The sequence below is a fragment of the Cetorhinus maximus genome, chromosome 26 (assembly GCF_964194155.1).
Source record: "Cetorhinus maximus chromosome 26, sCetMax3.hap1.1, whole genome shotgun sequence".
In the NCBI taxonomy this organism is placed as follows: Eukaryota; Metazoa; Chordata; class Chondrichthyes; order Lamniformes; family Cetorhinidae; genus Cetorhinus; species Cetorhinus maximus.
Genome location: NC_135904.1, coordinates 21,502,053 through 21,526,822, shown reverse-complemented (window position 1 = coordinate 21,526,822; position 24,770 = coordinate 21,502,053). Strand labels below are relative to the sequence as shown.

At 40.0% G+C, this 24,770-nt stretch overlaps 1 protein-coding gene across 1 annotated transcript in view; it reads right to left on the bottom strand.

The window, feature by feature from the left end:
- nedd4a (NEDD4 E3 ubiquitin protein ligase a) overlaps positions 1–24,770 on the bottom strand; it is a 123,470-nt gene that overhangs the window by 56,978 nt on the left and 41,722 nt on the right. The window contains exon 5 of the mRNA XM_078530344.1: positions 23,125–23,178. Coding sequence (XP_078386470.1) covers positions 23,125–23,178 — 54 coding nt within the window. The remainder of the gene's footprint in view (positions 1–23,124; positions 23,179–24,770) is intronic.

Here is a 24,770-nt window from a genome sequence, read left to right as displayed (position 1 = left end):
GTGAATCTTGTTGCAACTCTTATCTATGCAGACCTCAGTGCTATTTGACTGTGCAACCCTATCCTGTTGAAATGGTGCTGGAAACGTACAGAAACAGTTTAAGCAAGCTTCCCCTCCCCCAATGAAAACCACCTCCCCTGTCACGACACACCGACATCTTGTGGGCAGAGTTTTAGCCTCATCACTTCCAAAGCTCCTAGCATCAAAGTTCACCCACAATATTCAATTTAAATACCGCAACTGTTTGTTAAAAAAATCCCCATCTTCTTAAAAGTGTCAATTTACCTGTGCCCACAAATGTACTTTGCTTGGGTGCATGAGAGTCAGTTGTTGAGATTTTTGACTTGTTTAAATGGTATAATATAAATATATATTCAATCTATATGTCTCTATGCAGTTTCAAATAATTGCTTGTAATAATTTGGGTAACTTTGCTGAGTGTATCCTGAAAGCTGCAGTAGATTTAGAAAGTGTATGTGCCAGACTGCAGATAGAATTTCTCTGCTTTTATTTCAGTTTGTCCAATATTTTGTTTTTCTTTGTCTGCACCTGGAATGTGTGTGGAGGTTTGTGCAATTGGACTGGGGCAGGTTCAGGTATTCATATGCAATATCCCTTTGATAAGACTTCATTATCCCATTGAACTGTAGGGTTTATTTCTTGATTAAATGCTTTTTTTTTCCTGCAAACTAGGATCTTGGGATGACTTTGTGCAGAGAATGGATAACTTCATATTTTAAAAACCGTTCTCAACTTTGCAATCTTAACTGCTTCACAAAGGAAGGCCTTGCATTTATATTGTTTCTTTCACGACCTCAAGACATCCCAAAATATTCTGAAGCCAATTCAATACTCCTGAAGTTGTAACGTAGTGAACAGAAAGGATCTCACTTTGCCACCACAGATTTATTATTCTACAAAATCACTCAAACATCCTTGTAGCTTCAAGCTGATCACAGAATTGTCTTTTAAAAAAAAAATCATAGGCCTGCTTTATAAAGTTCCTTTCACATTCAGTGCCTTTGGCATTTGTTTTGATGCTTTCATACCTTAATTGAGGTGCAAGATTCTCTGTTGTATTTCCGGACCTGTTTTGCCTTAGGGCCAGTGAGCATTTCCTCTGGTTGATGACAATCTAATTTGTATTTAAAATACTGGTGACAATTATATAGCTATAAGTGCAATTTCTAAACTCACTATTTAATTGTTTAACTATCAAAAGCATTTAATATTGGTTTTAATGAGGAGGGATGGCATTTGTTTATGCTTTATGTATAACAGTTATTGTTAAAAGAGACTTTTGACCTGAAACAAAACCTCCACCACGATGTTTGGTTTATCTTTTAATAAAGAGGACCCTCTTATTTTGATGGCCAGACTGAAGCCAATATTTAATCAGAGTGCTGTACTCCATGTACTTGTTTTTTGAAAGGCTGAGGCTGCCTGGAATGCCTTAAGTGTCTCCAATTTGGCAGGCTGCCTTAGTACTACAGACAACCCTTCCTGAATATTGGGAAGTACACACCACAACTATAAAATGCTGCAACCCTTAGGATTTCACATAGGCCGTTTGTTGAAATGGAATCAAGCTATAGAAATACTGCAGCTTCACTATGTGTAGTGCGCAGTGGTTTTATACATACAGCATGTATAATGAAAATGGGATTATAATTAAATTCTTCAATCCAGGCAGCAGGCAATTCACTGAATGTAATTTGAGCACTGCTCAACTTTAGTTTTAGGGCAAAGTAGCTGTGGAGAAAGGCGATGACACTCATCAATAATTGTCATATGTGCCAACAGGCAGCGTTTCAGGGACTTGACAGCACCTGCTGACACAAGTTACTGCAGATTGGACATATCTCCCTCCAGTTCAGTTCCTCCTCATATCTGGTGGCTACTGCATTAGAACAATAAATATCCCCTTGCTTCTCAGTGCCATGCCCTGTGCTAATGGACTTATAGTGCGAGATGCACTCTTTCAACTCTGACTCATTTCTTTCCTCCTCCTTTCAGACAGCCATTTAGATCTATATGGTGCCTTCAATGCAGGAAAATGTTCGAAAACACCTTGCAATTTCTTGAATCCATGTCAGCAAAGAAATGTGGCTCCAAATAACCTAGCCCATTGCACAAACTCCATCCTGAAACCACACATGCCATAAAAAACTTAGAATTTAACTATGTTTGGTCTTGGGAAGTTTAAAAGGAAAATCTAAAGATAATGGCCAAATCAAACATGTATCTAAATTCTTGTCTTAGTGGAATAGGATTTTGAGAGAAAGAATTTCAGAAATTTTAGTCAGTCTTAACTGCCCAAGATCAGAAAACTCCATGAGAATAATAGGGTACTCAAAGAAATGTCCTGCAAGACAACTTCTTATAGTATAATTACTATAGACTATTTCCCTGGACAGTGCCATATTTTCACATGATAAAACCTCAAGAGGGAGCAGAGGCATCCTACAATTGCAGCAAAATTGGATGCAAGTTCCCTCCAGAGAATGATCATTTTAATTAATCATAAAAGTGAAGACAACACATTCTGTTTGTATTTCTAAACGGGTGAACTTAGCAGATAGAAATTAGCGAAATGCTGTAACACAAATTGGTTTCCTTCAGACAAGAATCAATTTTTTGTGGAACCTAGCAATTAAAAACGCTATTGCCATTTTATTTAGGAAATCATAGGCTACTGTATGAACCATGAGAAAGATACCATTTCTATTTGCATGATGGCCAAGATCTGTTCAAATGTGCTGCATCGTTCTATGATTCTATCAATGCCACACAGACTACAGGGATTTGCTGGCATTGGGTTCATTCTGTACTCACAGGGAGCTCATGGTTCAAACGACAGATCTGCCGACCATCATTGCCCACCCACGAATTTTGATGAAAGAAATATTGTGGGCACATAACCCGTAACACACTGCTTGCTAGTAGAATACTGTATTGAAAAAATGGAATCAATCAATCAGTCTGCTTCCAGTAACTTTTTGCTCTTTGTAATAGTCGAGACTTTCCTTGCACCCAGAGAAACATTTAGCCTCTGTGTTTCTTATTGATAACTTTCTCTCCACCCTTACTACTGTTGTGGTTGGAAGCTACATGGGTTTTTCCAATGTTAACAGCCAAGTAAAAGACTTTGTGGAACTGTAAAACACTTGGCAGGATGCAAACAGAGAAAGTAATAGCAGCATCAGTTCGGATCAATTATGGCATTTGCACTTCAGAGTCAGGTTGTGGGTTCAAGCCCATATCCAGAACTTCAGCACATGATTTCAGTTGAAACTTGGCTGCAGTACTTAGAGGGTGCTGCACTGTCGGAAGTGTCATTATTTTAGATAACACTGAGGCCCCATCAACCTATTCAGGTGGACATAAAAATATATCCTAGTGCCATTTGAATAGCAGGGGAATTGCTGGCTAATTATCCCTCAACCACCATTACCTACTAAACATCAACTAGTCAGTAAGTTTCCTTATTGTTTTTGTGGGATCTTGCTTTGTGCAAAATGCCGCATAACAACTTGCCATAACACTGGCAAGTCAAAGTAACTCATTAGCTGTGAAGCAATTTAGAATACTCAAGGATGTGAAAGGTTTTATATAAATACAAGTTTGCACACTTTATAATCATACAAACACCAGCTTTGCATCTCCAGTTTCAAACCATTACTGATTCAAAATTTTACAAATACAAATTCTTTGACTGACTTAAATTTAACTTGCCAGGGGTCTAATTATTCCATCCGAATCTAACAAACAGTTACATTTTTCTCTATTATGTTGAACAGTTAATGGGGATTCTAATTTCTATGGCTGCTAAGACACTGCTCTGAAGTGTGAGCTTTTGGAGGTTGTGGGTTCAAGCCTTCTCTAGAAACAAACACAAAACCTCGGCTAACACTTCAGTTATGTTTGGCGGGGGGGGGGGGGGGGCGGGGGGGGTGCTGGGGTTCTGATGAGATGTTCAACTGAAATCAGTTTGACTGGTCAAGTGCACGTGCAAGATCCCAAGCATATTTTGAAGGCGAGGTGAGTCTTACCAGTATCTTTGCCAAATTTTATCCCTCAAACAACAACACTAAAACAAAATATCCAGTCACTCATCCCATTGCTATTTGTGGGGCATTACTGTCGTATATTGTTTACATTACAACAATGATTACACTTCAAAAAGCAGCTCAATGGCTTTGGGATGTCCTGAGGAATTGAAAGCGCTACATAAACGCAATTTCTGTTTTAAATTTGAGGAGGTGTTGGTTCTAACCAATGCCTTATAATCCTTCCATCCATAATCAGAGAGCTCATAGATTTGATTATTTAAACACTTTTGACTCAAGTTACATTTCAACTTCCTTCCAAACAAAACAAACTCGTATCAATTTGCTTTCATCTCTTACATTTTTTTACCCCTATGTATGGCAAAAAGACAGCAAACATTTCATTGGAGTCTACATTTAACAATGATTCACACCCCAATAACCTTAGGCTCTGTGCCTAAACTACAGACATATGATGGGTCCCATTTGACATAATGTGATGAGAGAAAGAGTGAGCAAGTAACTGATGGGTGTAAGTAAAAAAAGGGCATACAAGATGTATTTTTTTATTGGACAATCAGTAATGATATCAATCAAGGCTGCTATCCTCTCTCTCTCTCTCTCTCTAGCCTATCACAGGGATCTGCCTCAGCTTTGTACTATCACAATTTGCTTTCTGTACTACAGAAGTTGCAGCACCAGCTCCAATGTAAGAGTGGCACTGCAGGCAAACATGTAGTATAAATGAACGGCGCATAAGCAGTCAACTCTCTTGGGATGGGTTTCCCTTGTCCCACCCAAAGTGCCAGCTGAACTCTCAAATCTCCCTGTAGGCCAGTAAGGTATTTTGAGCCAAGGCATGAAAACACAATTGTACACCAAGCTTGTGTGACAGACACAATCCCAAAGGGCTGAAAGAAGAGTTGCATTATTGTAATGATTTAGAATAATTAGCTCAATGCTTCACTGGAATCATAAAAGCATTTCCACAAAAATAAAATTCGCAGAAACGTAGAACTAAATAGAAAGCATAAGTACAGACCAAATGACTCCCTAGGTGTAGATAGCCAGATATTCCGTGAAGCTAAAATTGAACAAATTGATTTTTCACATTCTTAACTATTTTAAGGAAACGCACACTTGCACTATGGTGTAGACTACTGGATTACTGTGCTTTTAACACTTACTTTTAATACTTTACATTTATTTAGGATCTCAATGCACCATTTACATTTTCCTGCCCTACACAGAGGGCAAAGAATGATGCTCTGAGGGAGGACCTTCCCCAGCGTCAGTCACACGCCCCATCGAAGGAAGTAGCTAATTTCTAGACTAGGCCAGGAACTCGCTCTGCACGGAGAGAAATTGGCCATTTCACACCAGGAACAATGCATCAGCTCAACCTTCCTTCCAAACCCGTGACCTCTACCACCTGGAAGCACAAGGGCAGCAGAGACACATGGGAACACTGCCTCATGCAAGTTTCCCTCCAACTTACACACGTTTCTGACTTGGAACTGTATCACTGTTCCTTCATTTTCGCTGCATGAAAATCCTGGAACTCCCCACCTAATAGCACTGCGGGAGTACCTGTACCACATCGTCGGCACAGGTTCAAGGCAGGGGTTCACCATCATCCAACATTGGTGAAAACTTTCAGCAAGAGCTGGTATCCAGTCCCCCGTCGGCCGTATCCACCAGCTGCTGCGCGAGGGTCACTATGCCGAGCGTGTCGGGGCCGGAGCCCCCGTCTACCTGGCTGCTGTCCTCAAGTACCTGGCGGCTGAGATCCTCGAGCCGACTGGCAACATGGCCCAGGACAACAAGACGACTTGCATCACCCCACCCCCCCACCAGCAGCTCGCCATCCGCAACGACGAGGAGCTCAATAAGCTGCTGGGAGGGGGTCACCATAGCCCAGGGTGGGGTCCTGCCCAACATCCAGGCTGTGCTGCTGCCCAAGAAAACTGGCCACCCCAGCAAGGTTTCTGCCTGAAAGGGCGAGATGGGAAAAAGGTCACCTTTTCACGGGCAATTAGCAACGCTCACATTCCATGAGCAAATTTAAAAAAACACTCTTGCCTGGACTAACATGTTGCACCACCAGACTGAGAAAGGAAATTGGTGAAACCAGCAATTATGCCAGAAATGCGTGGCTATACGTATCAGGAAAGGATCGACAGGCTGGGTGTCTAGTCTCTTGGAAAAAGGCAGCAGAGGGGTGACCTAATAGAGGTCTTTAAAATTATGAACGGTTCTGATAAGAGTGGGTACAAAGAGAATGTTTCCTCTTATGGGAAACCTGTTATCACTGTGATGGTCTCAGGTGAGGTTGCCCTTGGTCAGGATTGATAGAGACTGCTGGAGCCAAGGCTGTTGGGAAATGTTACCTTTTATTGAACATTCTACTGGCTATGTACAGTATAAGGCTTAGCATGAGGCTTCGCATAGAACTCTCTGTCAGCATACTCTGTTGTCATGTGAACTTACATCACTGATGGTGTAGACTGTCCATTTACATATTTAACATTAGCCCTTTACACTACAGGGAAGAGCAAAACTACAGGTCACTGATATAAGATCGTCACCAAGAAATCCAATAGGGGAATGCAGAAGGAGCTACTTTACCCTAAAGACTGGTGAGAATAGAATAGATGGATCTAAGGGGAAGCTGGACAAGCAAATGAAGGAGAAGGGAACATAGAGTAATAATGATCGATTTAGATGTGGAAAGATGGGAGGAGGCTCAAGGGGAGCATAAACACAGCCATGGACTGTTGGGGCTGAATAGCCCCTTTCTGTGCCTTATCCTATGTAATCAGCTCATTATCCAGTTTTTCCCTCTCCACTTTGCCCTTCTGTCTGAACTCCTGATATTCACAAAATTTGTTACTGTGGCAACTGACATCTTTTGCCCATGGTATATTTCTGTAGCTGTTCAAGAACCAATCACTAAAAACCAATCTTCTGGTCTGAGGGCTGAGGGGCGGGGCTGCTCACCGACACGGGGTGACGTCGGGTGTGCATTCAGACATCACCCCACGTCATTTAGATTTCCAGTTCGGCGGGCGCACGACTGAATCGGCTGCGCACCCGCTGAACTGTCAACAGCCAACTAAGGCCTTTCAAAAAAGTAATTAAGCCAATTAATGGACCTGCCCATCCAACCTTAAGGCAAAGAGCCCAGGCGGCCTTCAGAAAATACATGAAACCTCATCCACGGGTGGGATGAGGTTTCATGAGGGATTTAAAATGTTTATAAAACGTTGAAATAAAAGAAATTGACATGCCCCAGCTCATGTGACAGTGTCCCAAGAGGACACGTCAGGAAGTTTTTTTTTGTACGCTTCCAAAAATTTTTTCAACTTCCACCGATCTCCCTGAGGCAGCACTTTGCCCCAGGGAGATCTGAGCACCTTTTCGTGGGCATGCACAAAAGAGCGCACTCCCGGCTCAGGGAATTCCATCCCCATCGCCAGCACATGGAGCACATAGCGTTTCCGAGCAGATGTCACGCTGGGCGGGCCTTAATTGGCCCGCCCACGTAAAACGGCGGCACGCTCCTGATCGGGGGCGCCGATCAGGAACCCACCCGCCTGTGCCCGCTCCTGCACATCCCCCACAACAGGGGGAAAATGCTGCCCTAAGTATATTGTAGGTACTTAACCAAGCTAACCAAGGCAAAGCAAAGGTAAAAAGATGCACTGGCACAATTTAGGCATTGACAGAGAATGAATTAAGCTTGGAATGTTGTAAATAAAAACCTAATTGTTAATTTGCTCAAAAATACCAGTTTTTACTTCTGTGTAAAATAGATGAATTCTAAATGCTCAAACCATTCAATGTCTATTTATGACCATAGAGCTCAGTAAATCTTAATTTATAAGGTTTAGATTTGGACTGGGATAAAATTACCTGAAGTCTTTTCGAAAAGATGTCACTCCACATGGGTTTTTCAACCATAACAGAGTAAGATGTTGAAAAGGTGCTTCAAAGGAGTTATTCTCAAATGAAATTTCACACTGAGCTATGCAAGATGATATTAAGACAGGTGACCAAAAGCTTGGTCAAAGAGGTAGGTTTTAATAGGAGGGAGTTTTGGGGAGAGAAGTCCAGAGTTTACAGACGAGGCAGCTGAAGGCATGGACCACCACTGATAGGGTAATGAATATCAGGGGTGCACAAGACACCAGAATTAAAGGAACGCACAGATCTGAGAGAGTTGTAGGGCTGGAAGAGTGAGGCTTGGAGGGACATGAAAACAAGGATGTGAATTTTTTAAAGTCAAGGCACTGCTAGCCAATGTTGATCAGGGAGCACAGGGAGAATAGTTTTGATTGAACTGATCAAACTTACAAAGGGTGCAAGGGCACAACAACCTGGAAAGTGCTGGAATAGTCAAGCTGAGAGATAACAAAGGCATGGAAGAGGGTCTGGAGTTGTAAGTTCATCTCAGGGTCAAATAGGACACCAAGTTATGAATGGTCTGGTTCAGTCTCAGATAGTGGCCATGAAACAGGATGTTGTCGGTGGCAGTGTAGAGTAACACCGAGCTAGAAAAGTTTTGTTTCCCCACAAGAGACTCCATTCTTCAAGTTTGAAAAAGCCACCTCTGCACAATGAACACTTAAGACTCTTCTATGAAGAGTTTACTCCTACAGCCTCTGACTGCAGTTAATACTCTGAATAAAAGCAAAGGAACAAGGAGGGGTTTCACATGAAGCAGCAGAGAACCAAATGATGGCTTCCGAATGCAAAAATGACAACTATACACCAGCAAGTTCAGATGTAATTCAAAAATTCACTAATTTCAGCCAATGAAACACTTCAATTTTCAAAACACATTTCATCCTTAAAAAAAATTAGACATTTTGACAAATATGAAAACATAATTCAAGAATGTGGAACTTTTTAAATTCAACTATAAGGGGATGTGATGCTTTTTTAAAAACAGCACTTTAAAATAGTTTTTTTTTAAATCATATACGCTTGGGAGAAGTGCATCCCTGAAATTTTATTCAAATACAGAAGAGTCCAATTGCTTGTATGACCGAATACACATTTTTCAAAATCATGAGCTTTGTCTGTCATGCTTCATTGATGCTCATATTTTTTTTTAGGGACCTAAAAGCTACAACAGTTCTCAAAATATAACTGCAAATACATCATGGTAACTTAAGCATTGGACCACATTTAATTTACGTTTCTAGGCTAGACAGTCCAGACTGCAGTATTTAACAACTTGCTCTTTCACAGAATCCAGTCATTATGTCCATCCAATGGGGCTTACACTAAGTTAATGCAAAACTAGTCTCTAATGGATATAGACATTTTACAGATGTAAAACGATCTGCAACAGAAATCTGGAATTACTTGGCATGTTCCAAATATCCACACTCCAAACAACTATGATATTTGGCATTCTGAATTTTTGAATTATATTGAGGCAAATTTGCTTCTCATGATAAACGTCTTATCATTTGCACTTGCACAAAAATAATGGTGCAACAGCTGTCAAGAGAATATGAAGTAAATTAAGCACACAGGCTTTAACAGCATTCGTCTTCAGTCATCAGCCAAAAACACAGCTTTGTGAATCCAAGTACTATTTAAGTCGCACCCCAGCCACCACCACCACCCCCCCACCCCCACACAGCTTATCTCCAATGTTGCTTCAGTGGTGAAATTTTTCTTCCTTGTTCCAATTATACTGGAGTCACATTTCACCAACAGGACTCGGCCAAGTCCAACAACGATCAGCTGAGCCCCCATGGCCAAAATAGAATGTGTGTTGATTTAATCATAGATTGCAACTGCATGTTGAAAAACAATTATTTTACAACGGCATACATTTATGTTTTGCTATATATCAAGTCTGAACAGTAGTTTGCAGGATCACACCACTTCACTTTGAGTTACACAAACTAGTGGAGGCACCCAGTTGTTCGCAACCAGTGGTCTGCAAACATAGAAGCTGTCTTGCAAAGTCACTAGAAACAATCTTGACAGTGTCATGTGCAGATTGTGTGGACTGACATTCTTATGGGGCTTTCCAGGATAAAACGTTGACACCACTCTGACTGACTGATATTTGGTCGGTTCATCCCATGAAAAAGATCAGGGAGCCCCGTGAGAAATGGAAGGGCAAGGAGAAAAGAAAGTAAAGGATGGGAAGGGCAACTATTTTAGAAAGCGATTTATTCCATCCTCAAGATAGTACAGTATGTTTCATAAACAATTAATTACATTCAAAGTGCTGTTATGTAGGCAAAAACGATACACGGTTTGCATAAAAACAAATGAATGGCCAGGTAATATAATTTTGGTGGTGTTGGCTTGGGGAAGAACATTGGGCAGATTACTGAAACCTTTGAACAATGTCCTAAGATATTTTACATCCACCTGAGCAAGCAGAGTTTAGCATATCGTCCAGAGGCAGCGCTGTCTGACAATCTAGTACTGCAATTAAGCGTTCAGATTATATGCTGAAGTCTAGGACTGGATTTGAACCCACAATCTCTGACTCTAGAGGTAAGTAATACCAACTAAATCAAGACATGGGGAAATTGGCAGTGAATTGTAGAAAGTAGTATAAACTGCTTAGGTTCCCTCTTTATCTCTGTATGACATAACTTGATTAAATTCACCGGGAATATAACAAAGTTACAAATATCTTTATGACATTAATCTTTAATTTTTATGATATTGCTGCTCTATCAGTCCATTCTTTTGACCTGTGGCTCAATTTTCAGCTTCTTTACAACTTTTAAACATGTTGCCAAGTTTAAAATTCCATACATAGGATATACAGAACAGAAACAGGCCATTTGACCCAACCAGTCCACTCCAGCATTTGTACTCCACTTGAGCCTCCTCCCATCTTTTCTCATCTAAATGTATTATTGTAAAGCTTACCCTTAAATGCATCCAAACTATTTGGTTCAACCACTCCCCACGTTAGTGAGTTCCACATTCTCACCGTCTTTGGGCAAAGACACTTCTTTTGAATTCCCCACTGGATTTCTTGGTGACTATCTTACATAGATGGTCTTTAGGTATGCTCTTCCCCACAAGAGGAAACAAGAGACAGTCTCCACTCTATCATAGCCTTTCATAATTTTAAAGATCTCTATTAGCTCACCCCTCATCATCTTTTCAACAAAAGACACCCAGTCTGTCAATCCTTTGCTGATAAGCACACCGACATATTTCTGGTATCATCCATGTAAATCTTCTCTGCACCTTGTCCAGTGCCTTTATATCTTTTTATATTATGTTGATCAGTTCAACACGCAATGCTCTAAGATTAACTTTACGGCTGACCCCATTTTTCATTCAGCCACTAATTAAAAATAACTTTTTACCAAAATCATATTCTTCAACACACATACTAGCTCAAAAGAGGTCCTGGTGAATTCTATAACACGGAGCACTTTGGGATTATCCTGAAACATCTCATTTAAAAAATTCATCGGAATGTAGAATGAAACTTGTGGAACAGATAGAATAGATTCTCCTTTATAGCTCCAAGGGAGAGAGAGGAAGTTAAGAGTTAAGTGACCCTGTTTAAGAGGTATTCTAAAAGCAGTGAGCAAACTTCAGTTTGCACTGAACGTAACAGTTTATTTGATCAGATGCGAGTTCAGCTGTTACCAAACACAAGACTGCATCGCTTATTGAAAGTTATAACAATTTCTGCTGGAGAAAATAGCAAATCAAAAAAAAACAAAGCACAGTCTGAACTAACACAGCCTAAAAAAAGTAAGTGGATGTTTTAATAAAAACAGCATAAACATCGAAGAAATTAATGTTCTTTATATGATTGAAAGACCCCATGTCTTCTAAATAGTCACAGGAAAAGCAACCTCAGCCAGTTTCTACTTTCAAGTTGCAAAAGACCTTTACATGTTTGAACTGTACCAAGTTGCAGCATCAGAGCTCTATCCTGGCAAAGATATTTCAACAATAAACTATGTTTTTAATCAAGCTTTTGCTGAGCAATTTATAATAACATACAATACTGGCAACAAAAATTATTCCCTACCTGGTCACATTTTCAAGCTCCATAAAAGGCATATACCCGTAGTTTGTTCCTCTTACAGGCTAAAGTCAACAACTAAAATAGCAAAACATGGGTAACCAAAATTAAGGTTAAACAAGAAACTAAACAGTGAAGTTACCTGATTTTTAAAATTAATGATATATAATTTGATAGGATTCAAAACAGCAGCTCAAAAGGCAGCATTCAAAAATAGCCCGTTATCTTGGATTCAAATAAGCTCCCATTGCTATCAGAAGAGAAAAAAAATAATACTTTGGTATCCAAATGTGTTTTGCTGTTGGCTGGGCCAGTAATGCTCTCGTTACAATTTTTTCCTCGAATTTGCTAAATGCCCATCTATTTAAACCTCACGTGATTTTCTGATAATCTCTCAATTTGTACTGGCAGTTTTACAGTGTAAATTTAATGCAGCAATTGAAGTATCAACTCGGTAATCTGGCATAAAAACGATCGGATAGAGAAGCAAAAATCCACATAATGACCAGCTATAAATTGTAGCAGTTTAACATTTTTTAGTGAGAACTTTCAAACAGCTGTGGCTCCATTTTACTTTGAAATAAGCTACAGTAAGTGACCACAGAATTGCATTATTGCTTCACTTACTGAATATTCTTCGCAGACCATGAAATCCTTTGGAATGACTGCCTATCTAGTTCAGTACCAATTTAAGAAATATAGTTCATTTAAATTTTCATTAACAAATTATATATACATATGCACATAAGCAGCATAAAATATAGACTACAAATTACTCCCTGTGCAATGGTAATTGAGTAAAACAAAATCTATTCCTAACACTGGAATATGACGGCACTTCTCGTGCTACTGCTTAAAGTGCAACTCATTGTTGCCAGTCTAAATTAATGTTGGTAATATTGCCTGACTCTTGCATGATTTATGTTTTGCACCAGTGGTGGTCTGAAGTTAACCTTGTATTTATTTTTCTTAACATCATTCAATGGTCTTTATTTCTAGACCTTTATTTCACCAGTTGAACCGTGCCTGACCTCACAACTCTTCTCAACTCGTAGAAAATCTCACCTGTAGTGCAGCCAGAATTGCTCTGTGCTCAAATTGTGGCCAACACTGCTCCTGGGTCAACAGCAGTGACAGACCGAATAAACACCCCATCACGAGTGTCCCTGTAGGACATGCACCCTAGAAAATGGGGGTCAAACCACAGATGGGCCAGAGGTGCAGAGCTAGTGTCCTCAGTTATTGTAATTTGGCAAAGACATGTTACCCTCAATAAATGCTGTTACTAGTGAGTCACTTTTAGACTTGTTCAGTTAGTCAGAGGAAATGATATGTATTGTAGCTGTATTGGTTGCCATGGGAGAGATATTATTGTCACCTCCAGAACAAGCAATAATATTGTGCACTTTTTTAAAAAAGGTTGAATTGCCATCTAAGGCTAAGAATTACAGGTGCAACTATCACTCAAGCAATACCCATTGGTTTCAAATATACTGGGGCATAACTGCATTATCAATTTAAGCTTACAAATATATTTTGTATTTTCAGTTATTCCCTTTTTTTTTAAAAAGTCATTCCTGGGATGTGAACATCACTGTCTCAGCCAGCATTTGTTGCCCATCTCTAATTGCCCTCGAGAAGGTTGCTGCCTTCTTGAATTGCTGCAGCTCTATTAGGAAGAGTGTTCCAGGTTTGGACGCAGTGACAGTAAAGGAATGGCAACATGGCTCCAAGTCAGAATGGTGCGTGACTTGGAGGGAAACATGCAGGAAGTAGTGTCCCCATGTGCCTGCTGCACCTGTCCTTTTAGGTAGTAAAGGTCACAGGGTTGGAAGGTTTTGTCATCGGAGGTTTGGTTGCAGGGCATCTTATAGATGGTACACACTGCTGTCATTGTGTGCTGGTAGTGGAGGATGTGAATGTTTAAGGTTGTGGATCAGGTATTGATCAAGTGGACTGCTTTGTCCTTTTTGGAGTATGTTGTTCTCAATTGCTCAGTGTTCAACTGTGCGCTGTTAGTCAACCCTGTGGATGTGGTTATCAGAAACTGAAGCCAAGCAGTGAAAAATGAGTCGGCAGTCATTTTGAAGCTTCTTAATAAAATCTCAATTCCACACATAGAAACTAGCGAGCGTCAACTCAGCATAGCCCTGAGGTACAAAATACAACAGTGGCAAGCTTCTTGAGCGTTGATGGAGCAGCACTCATCCAGACAAGTGCCTTGTAGATGGTGCAAAGACTTTAGGGAGACAGGGGGTGAGTTACTCATACAGAATTCCCAACCTCTGACCTGCTATTGTAGCCACAGCATTTATATGGCTGGTCTAGTTCAGTTTCTGGTCAATGGTAACTTTCAAGATTGCGATAGGGGGAGATTCAGTGCTGGTAATGCCTTTGAATGCAAGGAGAGATGGTAACATTCTCCCTTGTTGGAGATGGTCATTGCCTGGCACTTGTGTGCACAAATGTTACTTCCACTTGTCAGCCTAAGCTCGAATGTTGTCTAGGTTTTTCTGCTTTTGGGCATGGACTGCTTCAATATCCAAGGAGTCATGAATGCACAGTATTTAGTACTGATCATCGGTGGACATCTCTACTTCTGACCTTATGATGGAGGGAAGGTCATCAATGAAGCAGTTGAAGATGCCAGGACCTTGTGTCATAAACTGTCTAGATCCACAAAACTCCAGTCCATCTGCATAAAAGGCTTTGTTCATCAAGCAAATGATGGATGGCCTGGTGGCATTGACTTCCCCTACATGCAAATCAAATGAGAAAGTTAGCCTGTCCTTAAAGCAAGTAGTTCACAAACACTCTGTGCCAAGATGAGGCTCAGTAAAGCCTTAGGTGAAAAAAAAGTCAGAAATCCATTGAGCCAAAAAGATTATCAAAAATGCACAATTCATCTCCGCAGACTGACTGCATACCTGAACAAGTCCTTAATGATTAAGATCAGTACTAAAGAAAATCTTAAAAGTGATCCGGTAAATGATTCTTTGCTCTTTCTCTTCATAGAGGAATGCTGGTGTCAGTGGGTCAAGCTCAGTTATTTCAACCATATCCTTTGGAGCTACGAGACAGAAATGACCCGGATTGACACCAGACACAGAGCTGAGACTACTTCAGCAGTGTTGCAAAGACTTATACTAATAGGGCTGATGGTGCATAAGCAGTAAAGGAGATGTTGTCATTAAAACATAATGAAATAAAAGCAAAATACCGCAGATACTGGAAACTTAAAATAAAAACAGAAAATGCTGGAAAAACTCAGCAGAACTGGCAGCATCTGCGGAGAGAGAAACAGAGTTAATGTTTTGAGTCCGTATGACTTTTTTCTATAGTATATAAATCATAATGAATGTTGGTTTAAAGCCCTGATGGTGGACTGAGTCATCACCAATGTTGTGGAGGTTGTAGGGGGCCCAGTGCCTTCTTGTAGTCCTGACACAGAACGTAATTTGACACGTGCACCTCTGTGATAGTGTCCCCACGGACGTTCCCTACTCATACCAGAATCTGTAGCTGACCCCAGAGTGGCTTCTGTACTGAACTGGATCTAGGTCTCTGCCAAGAGAAAGCAGCAGCACTATTGTAGCTAGGATTGTTCTATTGTAGCTAGGATTGTTCTTCACTGAAACCAGTCTGTCGCACTAAAACCTTGGGCTAAATTTAAAGCAGATTTCATCCTCAAAGACGTCATGCAACAGTGAAGAACAACACAAACAGGTAATATGAATCAGTCACCAGATATATTGTGTCATTTTAATAAGTACTAAAATCGAAAACTAGCACAGGCCAATGGAGTCAGGCTAATGAGGATAAGTTGTAAAGGCCCACTGTTCAAGGTGAATTCAAATAAAACAACATGAGAAATTACTTAAATTGTACATGGAACTTCAAGAAGGAAATTCCTTGCGATCAGCACCAAGGCTGTAGGAAACTTTTACAAATAAACTTTTTAAAAATTCTTTAATGGGATGTGGGCACTCCTGGCAAGGTAAGCATTTGCTGCTCATCCCTAGCTGCCCAAGACAATGAATGGTCTTGCTAGGCCATTGCGGAGGGCATTTAAAAGTCAACCACATTGCTGTGGGTCTGGAGTCACATGCAGGCCAGGCCAGATAAGGATGGCAGGTTTCCTTCCCAAAAGGGCATTAGTGAACCAGATGGGTTTTTATGATAAGTCAGTGAGAGCTTCATGGTTACCATTATTGAGACTAGCTCTGTATTTCAGATTTATCAATTGAATTTTCAATTCTACCAGCTGCCATGGTGCAATTTGAATCCGAGTCCCCAGGGCATTAGCCTGGGCCTCTGGATCACTAGTCCAATGACTTTAGAATTGTAACACCAGGTCCCCGAAAATAAATGTCTAAACAGTCTTTGTCAATGCAGGAGGCTAATCTGCTCTCAATTAAAGGAGAAAATGCCCAAAGACATGCTCAGCATTAATCTAGGCATGGTGGAAAGGAGTGTGAAAAAGAAACCAGTTGATTACTTGGGATGAGAATTGCTCACAAGGTGATATGCCAGAGGGGTTTCCCTGCAAGGCAATGGCAACATCCAATTATATGCAAAGATTGAACAAATCAGTAAAATTGATGGCAATCTTTAAATGGTTCACCTCTAAATTTAAAACTGCTAACCTTGCAGTGCTCAAGTCTCCTATTTTCCCCTTTTTACTATTACTGTTGCAGATATGAAATTAGGATCCAGATGATTAAAGGGACAGAGGGCAATAGGCTTGTCACAAAATCGTTGTTAAACCTTTCTGCCTAGATTTTAAAAGTAGCCTTTAACAAGCTGTTAATTATAGACAGCAGGACATCTGATATTTTGTTGCTGAAGTCTACTGCCCAAGTGAAAGAGGAACGTGTGGACCTTTCGCGTCTGCAAGCACAACAGAACTTAACCATGCTGCTGATCCAATTTCATGTCTGCTGTGTACAGATGGCTGACAGTGACTACCACTACTCTAATATCAAGTTGTTATATTTGAACTCAGATCTTCCATAACAGTATGCGGGGCCAGACTATCTGGAGTCTGATGAAATATTCTGGGAGCAATATATTTAAATCAGGTCTACACTGCTATGTTTAGGCAACCTAACTTTGATTCAGTTTATAAAACGTATGGATAACCTAACTGTCTGTGCATTTCAACAAGCCAAATAATTACTCCAATTAAAGTCAACTCAAGTGCATTTGCTGCATCAAATAAAATAATGCAATAAATTCACATGGAAACTAAAAGGGGGAATTTTTTTTAAAAAATCAGAATAGATTGAACAGGTTCTAGTTTCTAATACAGCTACAATCAGGAAACATAGACTTGTTTTTAGCCCAAACATGATCATGTCTAACTGACATGTCTAACATCTAATTCAAGATTGCACTAAGTATTCTAAAAATTTCCAGCAGTGTATGTAATGCTAAATCTAAATGGAGGTTAGGAGGCAGCAACTGAGCTGCTCAAAGGGAAATCATTGATATATAGTTCTTAAGGTTAACTAAACTACAAAGACAAATGTTTTGAACCAGCAGAAAATAGATTTGGATGTCCAAAAGTAACTTGCACAGGACACACCTTTCTACCTAAAGGCTGAGTTACACAACTATTTACCAGTGTACCATTAAGCAGCATTCCAAATTCAATGTGCATTTAGTTATAGCATCAACAGGCAGATTGTTTAAATGGAGAATATCAATGGCTTATATTAAAAGATTGCAATATGATGTTCTTAGCTGAGCATACCAGAGTTTTTACAACGTTGCATTAAGGCACTGCAGAGTTGGTGGTATCTATCTCATTATAAGCATGATTTAGCCAATGTGCTTGCAAGTATGCTGTACTGTAAGTGGCAAAACCTGAATACTTTTAAGTTCACACATGTCTTACAGGATAAATAACTTCTCACCCAGAGATGTCATTTAGCAGCAGTAAAACGCCTGAACTCTGTGACTCTGCAGACCGAGTAAGCAAAAACTTTTGTGCATTAAGAGCTGGTTCAGGTAACTAACTTTTGTACAGAAACATCTACCTAAACTAAATCACTTTCCTAAGAGAGATCCACTATAAACTTTCCATAGAGGAGCAAAATAAGTTACAGGGCATGGAGCAAATTTCCTCCACAGCAACAACCAGCTTCTTTGACCTCAAAACAATTTTACATTAAAGGATTTATACTACAACTTCAAAGATTCTTTAAACTCCCAGATGTAGAGTCCTCAGCTATAGATCTGACCAGTATCATTGAATAGATTAGATTGTCCTTAGTTAAAATCTCAAGAGCAAACCAACGCAGGGCCACCGCTTTCTGCAACCATCATTGCAACAAATTTTAAAAGCAGAAAAAATTTAAGTACGTTTAATTTTAGGATTGCCTATGTTTTCTGGTATTGCACTTGCACCCTGCTAGACAAACCCGTTATTAACTCGATAAACACTATCCACGATTTGGTACTAAAAGTAGGAAGACAGGAGACAAAGTGATGTTATTTTAATTCAAGGTTTTTGGGCAGGTACGGACCTGCAACAGAAACCCAATTTTCACAAGTCCAATACTGTAACCTGTCTGACCAACTCATTGAATTATCTTACCTTGCGCTCTTTTCCCCAAACAATTCCAACGGCTTCCTTTCTGTAGTTTCCAGTCATTTCCTCTTCAGAAATAAAGACCTTTTGTTCTGATCTGGGAGCTACATGAATTTGTAAATGAGGGATCCCGACCTTTGAACAACAATGTTTAGGTTTCGAGTGATATCTGGAAACCAGCTGACAGGGAACTTCAAGCGAGTGGCTCCTCTGAAAGATCGGACGCTTGTTTTGTTCATTTATAATTTCCCTTTCTATCACCCCGTTAACATTAATTTGGCAGTCTGAAAGCTTGAATGAAGGTAAACATACAGACGTACTCCTTATTAACTTGATGGGATGATGTCGTGTATATCCAGTATTTAAAGAGCTCTGCTTAAATTCTTTTACAAATGATTCAGGGTGAATTTGTCCTTCCTTGGTCTCTGTTCCTAATACATGAGCTCTTTGGTAATTGAAATACAGAATGTGATTCGAAGGTCTGTGCAGTTTCTTCACTTTTCCCCGGGACTCTGCTTCTTCCTCACTATAATCTATGGCTCGATTTTTGCCAGGTTGCTGCCCGTTACAATGAAGTGACTTAATGTCTCTAACTTCATTAGAAGGACAAACTGGATTAGACAAACGTAGTCCGTTAACTGCTGTTGCAACAAAACACGTGCTTGTCTCTTTAGATTTAGACACAACCTGATCTTCATCTTGATTTGGTTCATGGGAGCAAGGGAGGAATCTATTTAATGTGGGATTGCTACTTCCACTTATAAAAGGGTCTGGGCTTGTTGGTGTAGCTGGTGGAGTGCTGCACGGACTCTGAGGAAAAATCACCAGTGATGAGCAGCGCCTCAACGGCACCTTCGATTTCCTCAACTTCATTGATGCTTTGGTGGATCCTACGGTACACTCTAAAAGTTCTTGGTCAAAAGAAATACCGGCGTTCCGCGAACCACCCTCACGGCTGCTGCTGCTGCTGTTACTAGATTTACACTGTCCACTGGGCTGTTTGGACTGCAGCGATATTTGCAAAGTGGAGCTCTTTTTGCGGAGATGATCGCTGTTACTAACCTGCGGTATAAACAACGATGAACTGCGCTGCAGGAAACGTTCATCCTGGGATACTGTCTGCACCACCACAGGCTCAAGCGTAGTCACTTGATGAACATTCTTTCGTGAATTTATTGGTACGGCCTCAACTGTCATACATATGTTACTCTCCAAGCCCTCTCCTGAAGTTTCAGACAGCGGGTCAGTGTTGCTCCTCCTGGTTGCAAAATGCAATCGCAAATGACGGGCCATCCTTCCTTTTAGAAAAGCAATAAGCGTGTGGTCCTTGGCTGGAATGAATCTGAGCTGGTTAAAAACTCACATTCTGCAGGGAAAGCTGAAGGCAATCATAGCAAGCTCCGCCACTTGGGATACAGTCACCATCAGTAGCTGTAGATAAGCAGAAATAGCTGAAGTGACAAGCAGCATTCCAATCATTATTGGGCCATGGTTATTAAGCCTGGGAAGTTAGACATATCCAGCAGCAAAATCCATGATCGCAGGAATACCTCCCACAAGTCTGAAAATCCATGAGTGTCTGTAACAGTGAGAAATGAAGGCAGACTCCCTTCCACAGCAATGAAAATTCAGCAACCTTTGCAAGAAGCTCAGCTGCTGCACACTGTTTGAATTCTAGCCAACCTCGCTTCAATTAAGCCTCCTTTACTTGCATGAATGACTGAATCTAACCCAAAATCAACATCTTCTTGCATTTCGGTTTCATATATTACATCTCGTCCCCAGCAAGCAGGCTAAGCATGTGGCACCGCTCTAGGCACAAGGGCTTCAAACTTTTCTCTTACGCTGAACCAACATCGTATTTTTACCCTATAGTATTGCATTACAGGAAATTTTAAAGAACATCCAGCACATTTCTGAATCAAAGGGGTTTCTGAGTATTACCCACAATGTTAAACCTCTGGGATATGGGAAATAGACAGGAAGCTACTACTAATAACAGCGAGAGTGTTCCACAGCTTTACACTTACAATTGAACACAATTTGCCTTCGGCAGTCCTTCAACGTGATAAGCAAGAATTGGCTTTTCGCAGATAGTAATTTTGAACTCACGTTTTCAGTTCTGCTACAGCTGGACACATTGAAATCCAACCATCTAAAACAAACAACCGTTTAGAAGGAGTAAAATCCTCAATAAAAAAAAATAAACAAAAACAAAACTATTATTAGACTCCCACTAGACTGAAATCCTGCTGGTACTGGACTGCTATTGCTTGTCAAGTCTGTTCAGTGTGGCTACCTCTGAAAAACCTCTCTTCGTACACAGAAATGCCACATCCTGACATTTGAAACTCATGCCTGTGCCAAAGGAGTTACATTCTTTTCTTCCTGTGGCTTTCCGATCAGCTGCAAAGATTCAAAAGCACTGAATAAGTAATTTATTTTTATGAGGAAGCATTTTTCAAATACTTTATCCTGCATGTTAGAGTCGGACGAACTGGGTTATTCTTTGAAAGAGCTGAAGCAGGCTCAAAGGGCCGAATAGCCTCCCTCTGTGCTGTATGGTCCTATGATTCTATGTTACAATCATGTAAAAACAGGGACAATCTTAACACATCAGGAATTATTCCTGAGGCATGTGTGCTTTACACCAAAACCACAGACTGTAACACTGCATACAGTTTACAAGACAGGGAAAATTTCCTTTGTGTAAAGTTACAAAGATCTTAAGTTCCAAGCCTTGCAAGATAAAAAAAAAAGTCACTTGACATTTTAAAATGTGCAACCATGACACAAGATGACTAGCCATTTCACACATTCCAGTTAAAACCTCAACATAATACCTTATTAACCCAGCACTCAACAGTTTGCAAGTTTCTATGCAGGAATAGTAGTTCATTCAGCAGAGCCGATGAAATAAAATGTGTAACATTTTTCCACAACCAAACAGCAAGTGTTTGGTAACTGTATAATGGCCATCTTAACACCCTTAGGGGATAAAAGTGGCTACACAATGGAAAAATGTGCTGCTTATAATCAAAAGCTGTAACAACTGCACCATTTACTGCTGGCATTTTAACAGATGCCTTTTATGAAGATTTTCTACCACTGCACAGAAGTGAAAAAGTTATTCTGAACTGCAAATAAAAGTAAAAATGGTCCTTAGAGAATTTCAACTTGCACTCAGTCAAAAAGCAAACAAAATAGCTAACCTAACTAAACAGCGTGCACGAGACATAGGTAGTTTCTTTGTACAGAATAAATACTTGGTTAAATTTTTTTATAGCAAAAACATTTATATAAAAAAAAATGCATCTGGATAGAACAATGTCCTCTTTGTGGGAAAAAAAATCTGCATTGTGCCTTTCAAATCCAGGATTTTTCCTAAATAAAGTTCCAGACGGCCAAACGCACAGGAATTTCAGCTACAGACCAGTTCAGCCCTTTGAATAGTGTACTGAATCAGAATATTTATAGCCATTCCAGTTTCTCATTATCACTATTCAATATGACTTAATTTTGCACTGCCAGTGACAAAATACTGTGTTTTAGATAATAGAATGAATACTTTAAATACCACGTGATTCAAATGGAGCAACACAATATACTACCATTGCCACCATTTTGAAAATGGACAGTCTGAACAACAGTATTTCAATTTCAATGGCAATAGAAAGAAATGTACAAACGTTAACAGTTTGCACAGATCCTGACAAAATGAGTATAAATTAAACTTACATTATAAAATTAATTATAGCAGCACGTTGGAAATTCAGTTATGTTGCCAAACAGTGCAATGTCAGCTTGTGGATTGCTTACAGCATTTCCCATCTTGAGGAAGCGTGAAATGGAAGCAAGACATTTCCTCTCAGAAAACTGGAGAAAATCAGAGACCAAGTCACCCAGTCTAATTCTGCACCCCACTTCGCAACCTGCTGTAGACAGCCACTGGCGGGGGTGCAGGTATTCAGCACACTTTTTGCAAGAGAAGATAACAGCTCAGAGGCGCACACGGGAAGGGAATCAACACGGTCGAACGTAGCTAGCCCTTTTCATCAAATGGTTACTTTAAATCATTTACTGAGAAACCAATTTCTATACTAGGCCATACGCTGCTGTTATGTGCATTTCAATTTAGATCAAGTGCGATTACGGTTTATGCTTGCCGTAATAAGACATCACTCTTGGTACGCAGAGCTTTCACACAGGTCTGATAATTTTGAGTCAAACCTTACACAGTATGACTACCTATAACATAATCTTATGCAGAACATGACATGCAAAGATGAAACAATGACATCCCTTGTATTGAAAGCTGCAATTGAAAACAGGGGCTGAATTTAACCACATTACATATGGCAACACTCTCATTATAACTTTTATTTACACTTGAACAATTATTCCCAGTTGTTATAGAGTCATCCTTGGTGCACCGTACTTACCAAGCGGTTTTCATCAAACACTTCAAAAAGAATCCGATGCTGCCTTGGCTGAACCTAGCAAAAGAAATAAATATAAAAATATGTTCATGAGAAAGGACACAGGCTTTTTCCCCCTATGTCTACCCAAGTTGTAATTTAACAGAACTAAAATGCACACTAATCTTACCATGCAAATACACAAAAGTAGCTTTACCTGTTCCTCCGAAAGGTCAGGCGAGTTTGCAACCTCCCATTATTTTAACCCTTAATCTGAGGTAGGCAACTATGCCACCAATTAGAAAAGTACCATTGACACCAGTCAGAACAGACCAATATATTGGGACTCAAGATATTGTTTTCCAGTAAGGCAGTAGATACAAGAGTTGTATAAAACAACTCTACAAATATCAAACATCAAAGAAGTGTTGAAATATAAAAGGAACTCAAATTCTAAGATGCCATTGGTAGCCCTATCAAACTCTCTCCATCGGTCATAACTAATCCAAGGCCCAATTTGCAAACTTCTAATTTTGATCTGAGAATTGAAACTCCATCTGGCCTCCATTCCCTACTCATTATTTTGCTGAATGCCCAATTTCCCATGTGGCCCACATGAAAACAAGGACTTGAATCTCAAAACTTATATAACAAAGAGTTAAATAGGCTATTTTAGCCAGAATACACCTTATCCCATGACAACTTGCAAATGTTTCTAATTATTCCACTGTTTTCCCTTCCATTATCAAACCTCAAATTCATTCTACATGTTTGTCACCTTAGCTGAGAAACTTCCTGATATTAATCTCAAATGTGCCTTTAACTTGTGTTTTCCAATTGTTATATTTCAAATTAAGTATTGCTCTGGATTTCTTTTTCCTCTATTTTCAATAACCGCTGTTTCTGAAGCGACCACAGCTGGGACCTGAATATTCAAGGGATCTGACATTTCATACGGATAGGAAGGAAAAGAAGGTTGGGTGCTCTGCTAATAAAGGATGAGATCAATACAATTGTGAGAAATGATCTCGGCTCAGAGGATCAAAAGTAGAATCAGTTTGGGTAGAGATAAGAAATCCCCAAGGAAATAAGTCACGACTGGGTGTGGTTTATAGGTCCCGTGACAGAGGTTCACTGTAGGAGAGTATAAATCAAGAAACAATGGAGGTTTGTGTAAAAAAAAACTGCAACATTATAAGGCGGTGGGGAGGGGGGGTTTGGTGTGTATTGGTAATGTCACTAGACAAGCAATTCAGAGGCTCAGGCTAATGCTCTGGGGACATGGGTTTGAATCCTGCACAGCAGCTGGTGGAATTTGAATTCAGTTAATAATTCTGGAACTTAAAAAGCTAGTCTTGGGTAATAATGATCATAAGACCATTGTCAATTGTCATCTGGTTCACTACTGTCCTTTAGGGAAGGAAACATGCCATCCTTACCTGGTTTGGCCTACATGTGACTCCAGACCCACAGCATGTGGTTGACTCTTGTCTGCCCTCTGAAATGGCTAGCAGGGCAATTAGGGGTGGGCAACATATATTGGCCTTGCCAGTGACACTCACATCCCATGAAAGAAGAAGATAATCTTCATATAGATTGGTGAATTAAATTAGCAAAAGTAGCCTAGAGAATGAGTTCATAGAGAGTTTATTCCATAAGATTTCCTAGAA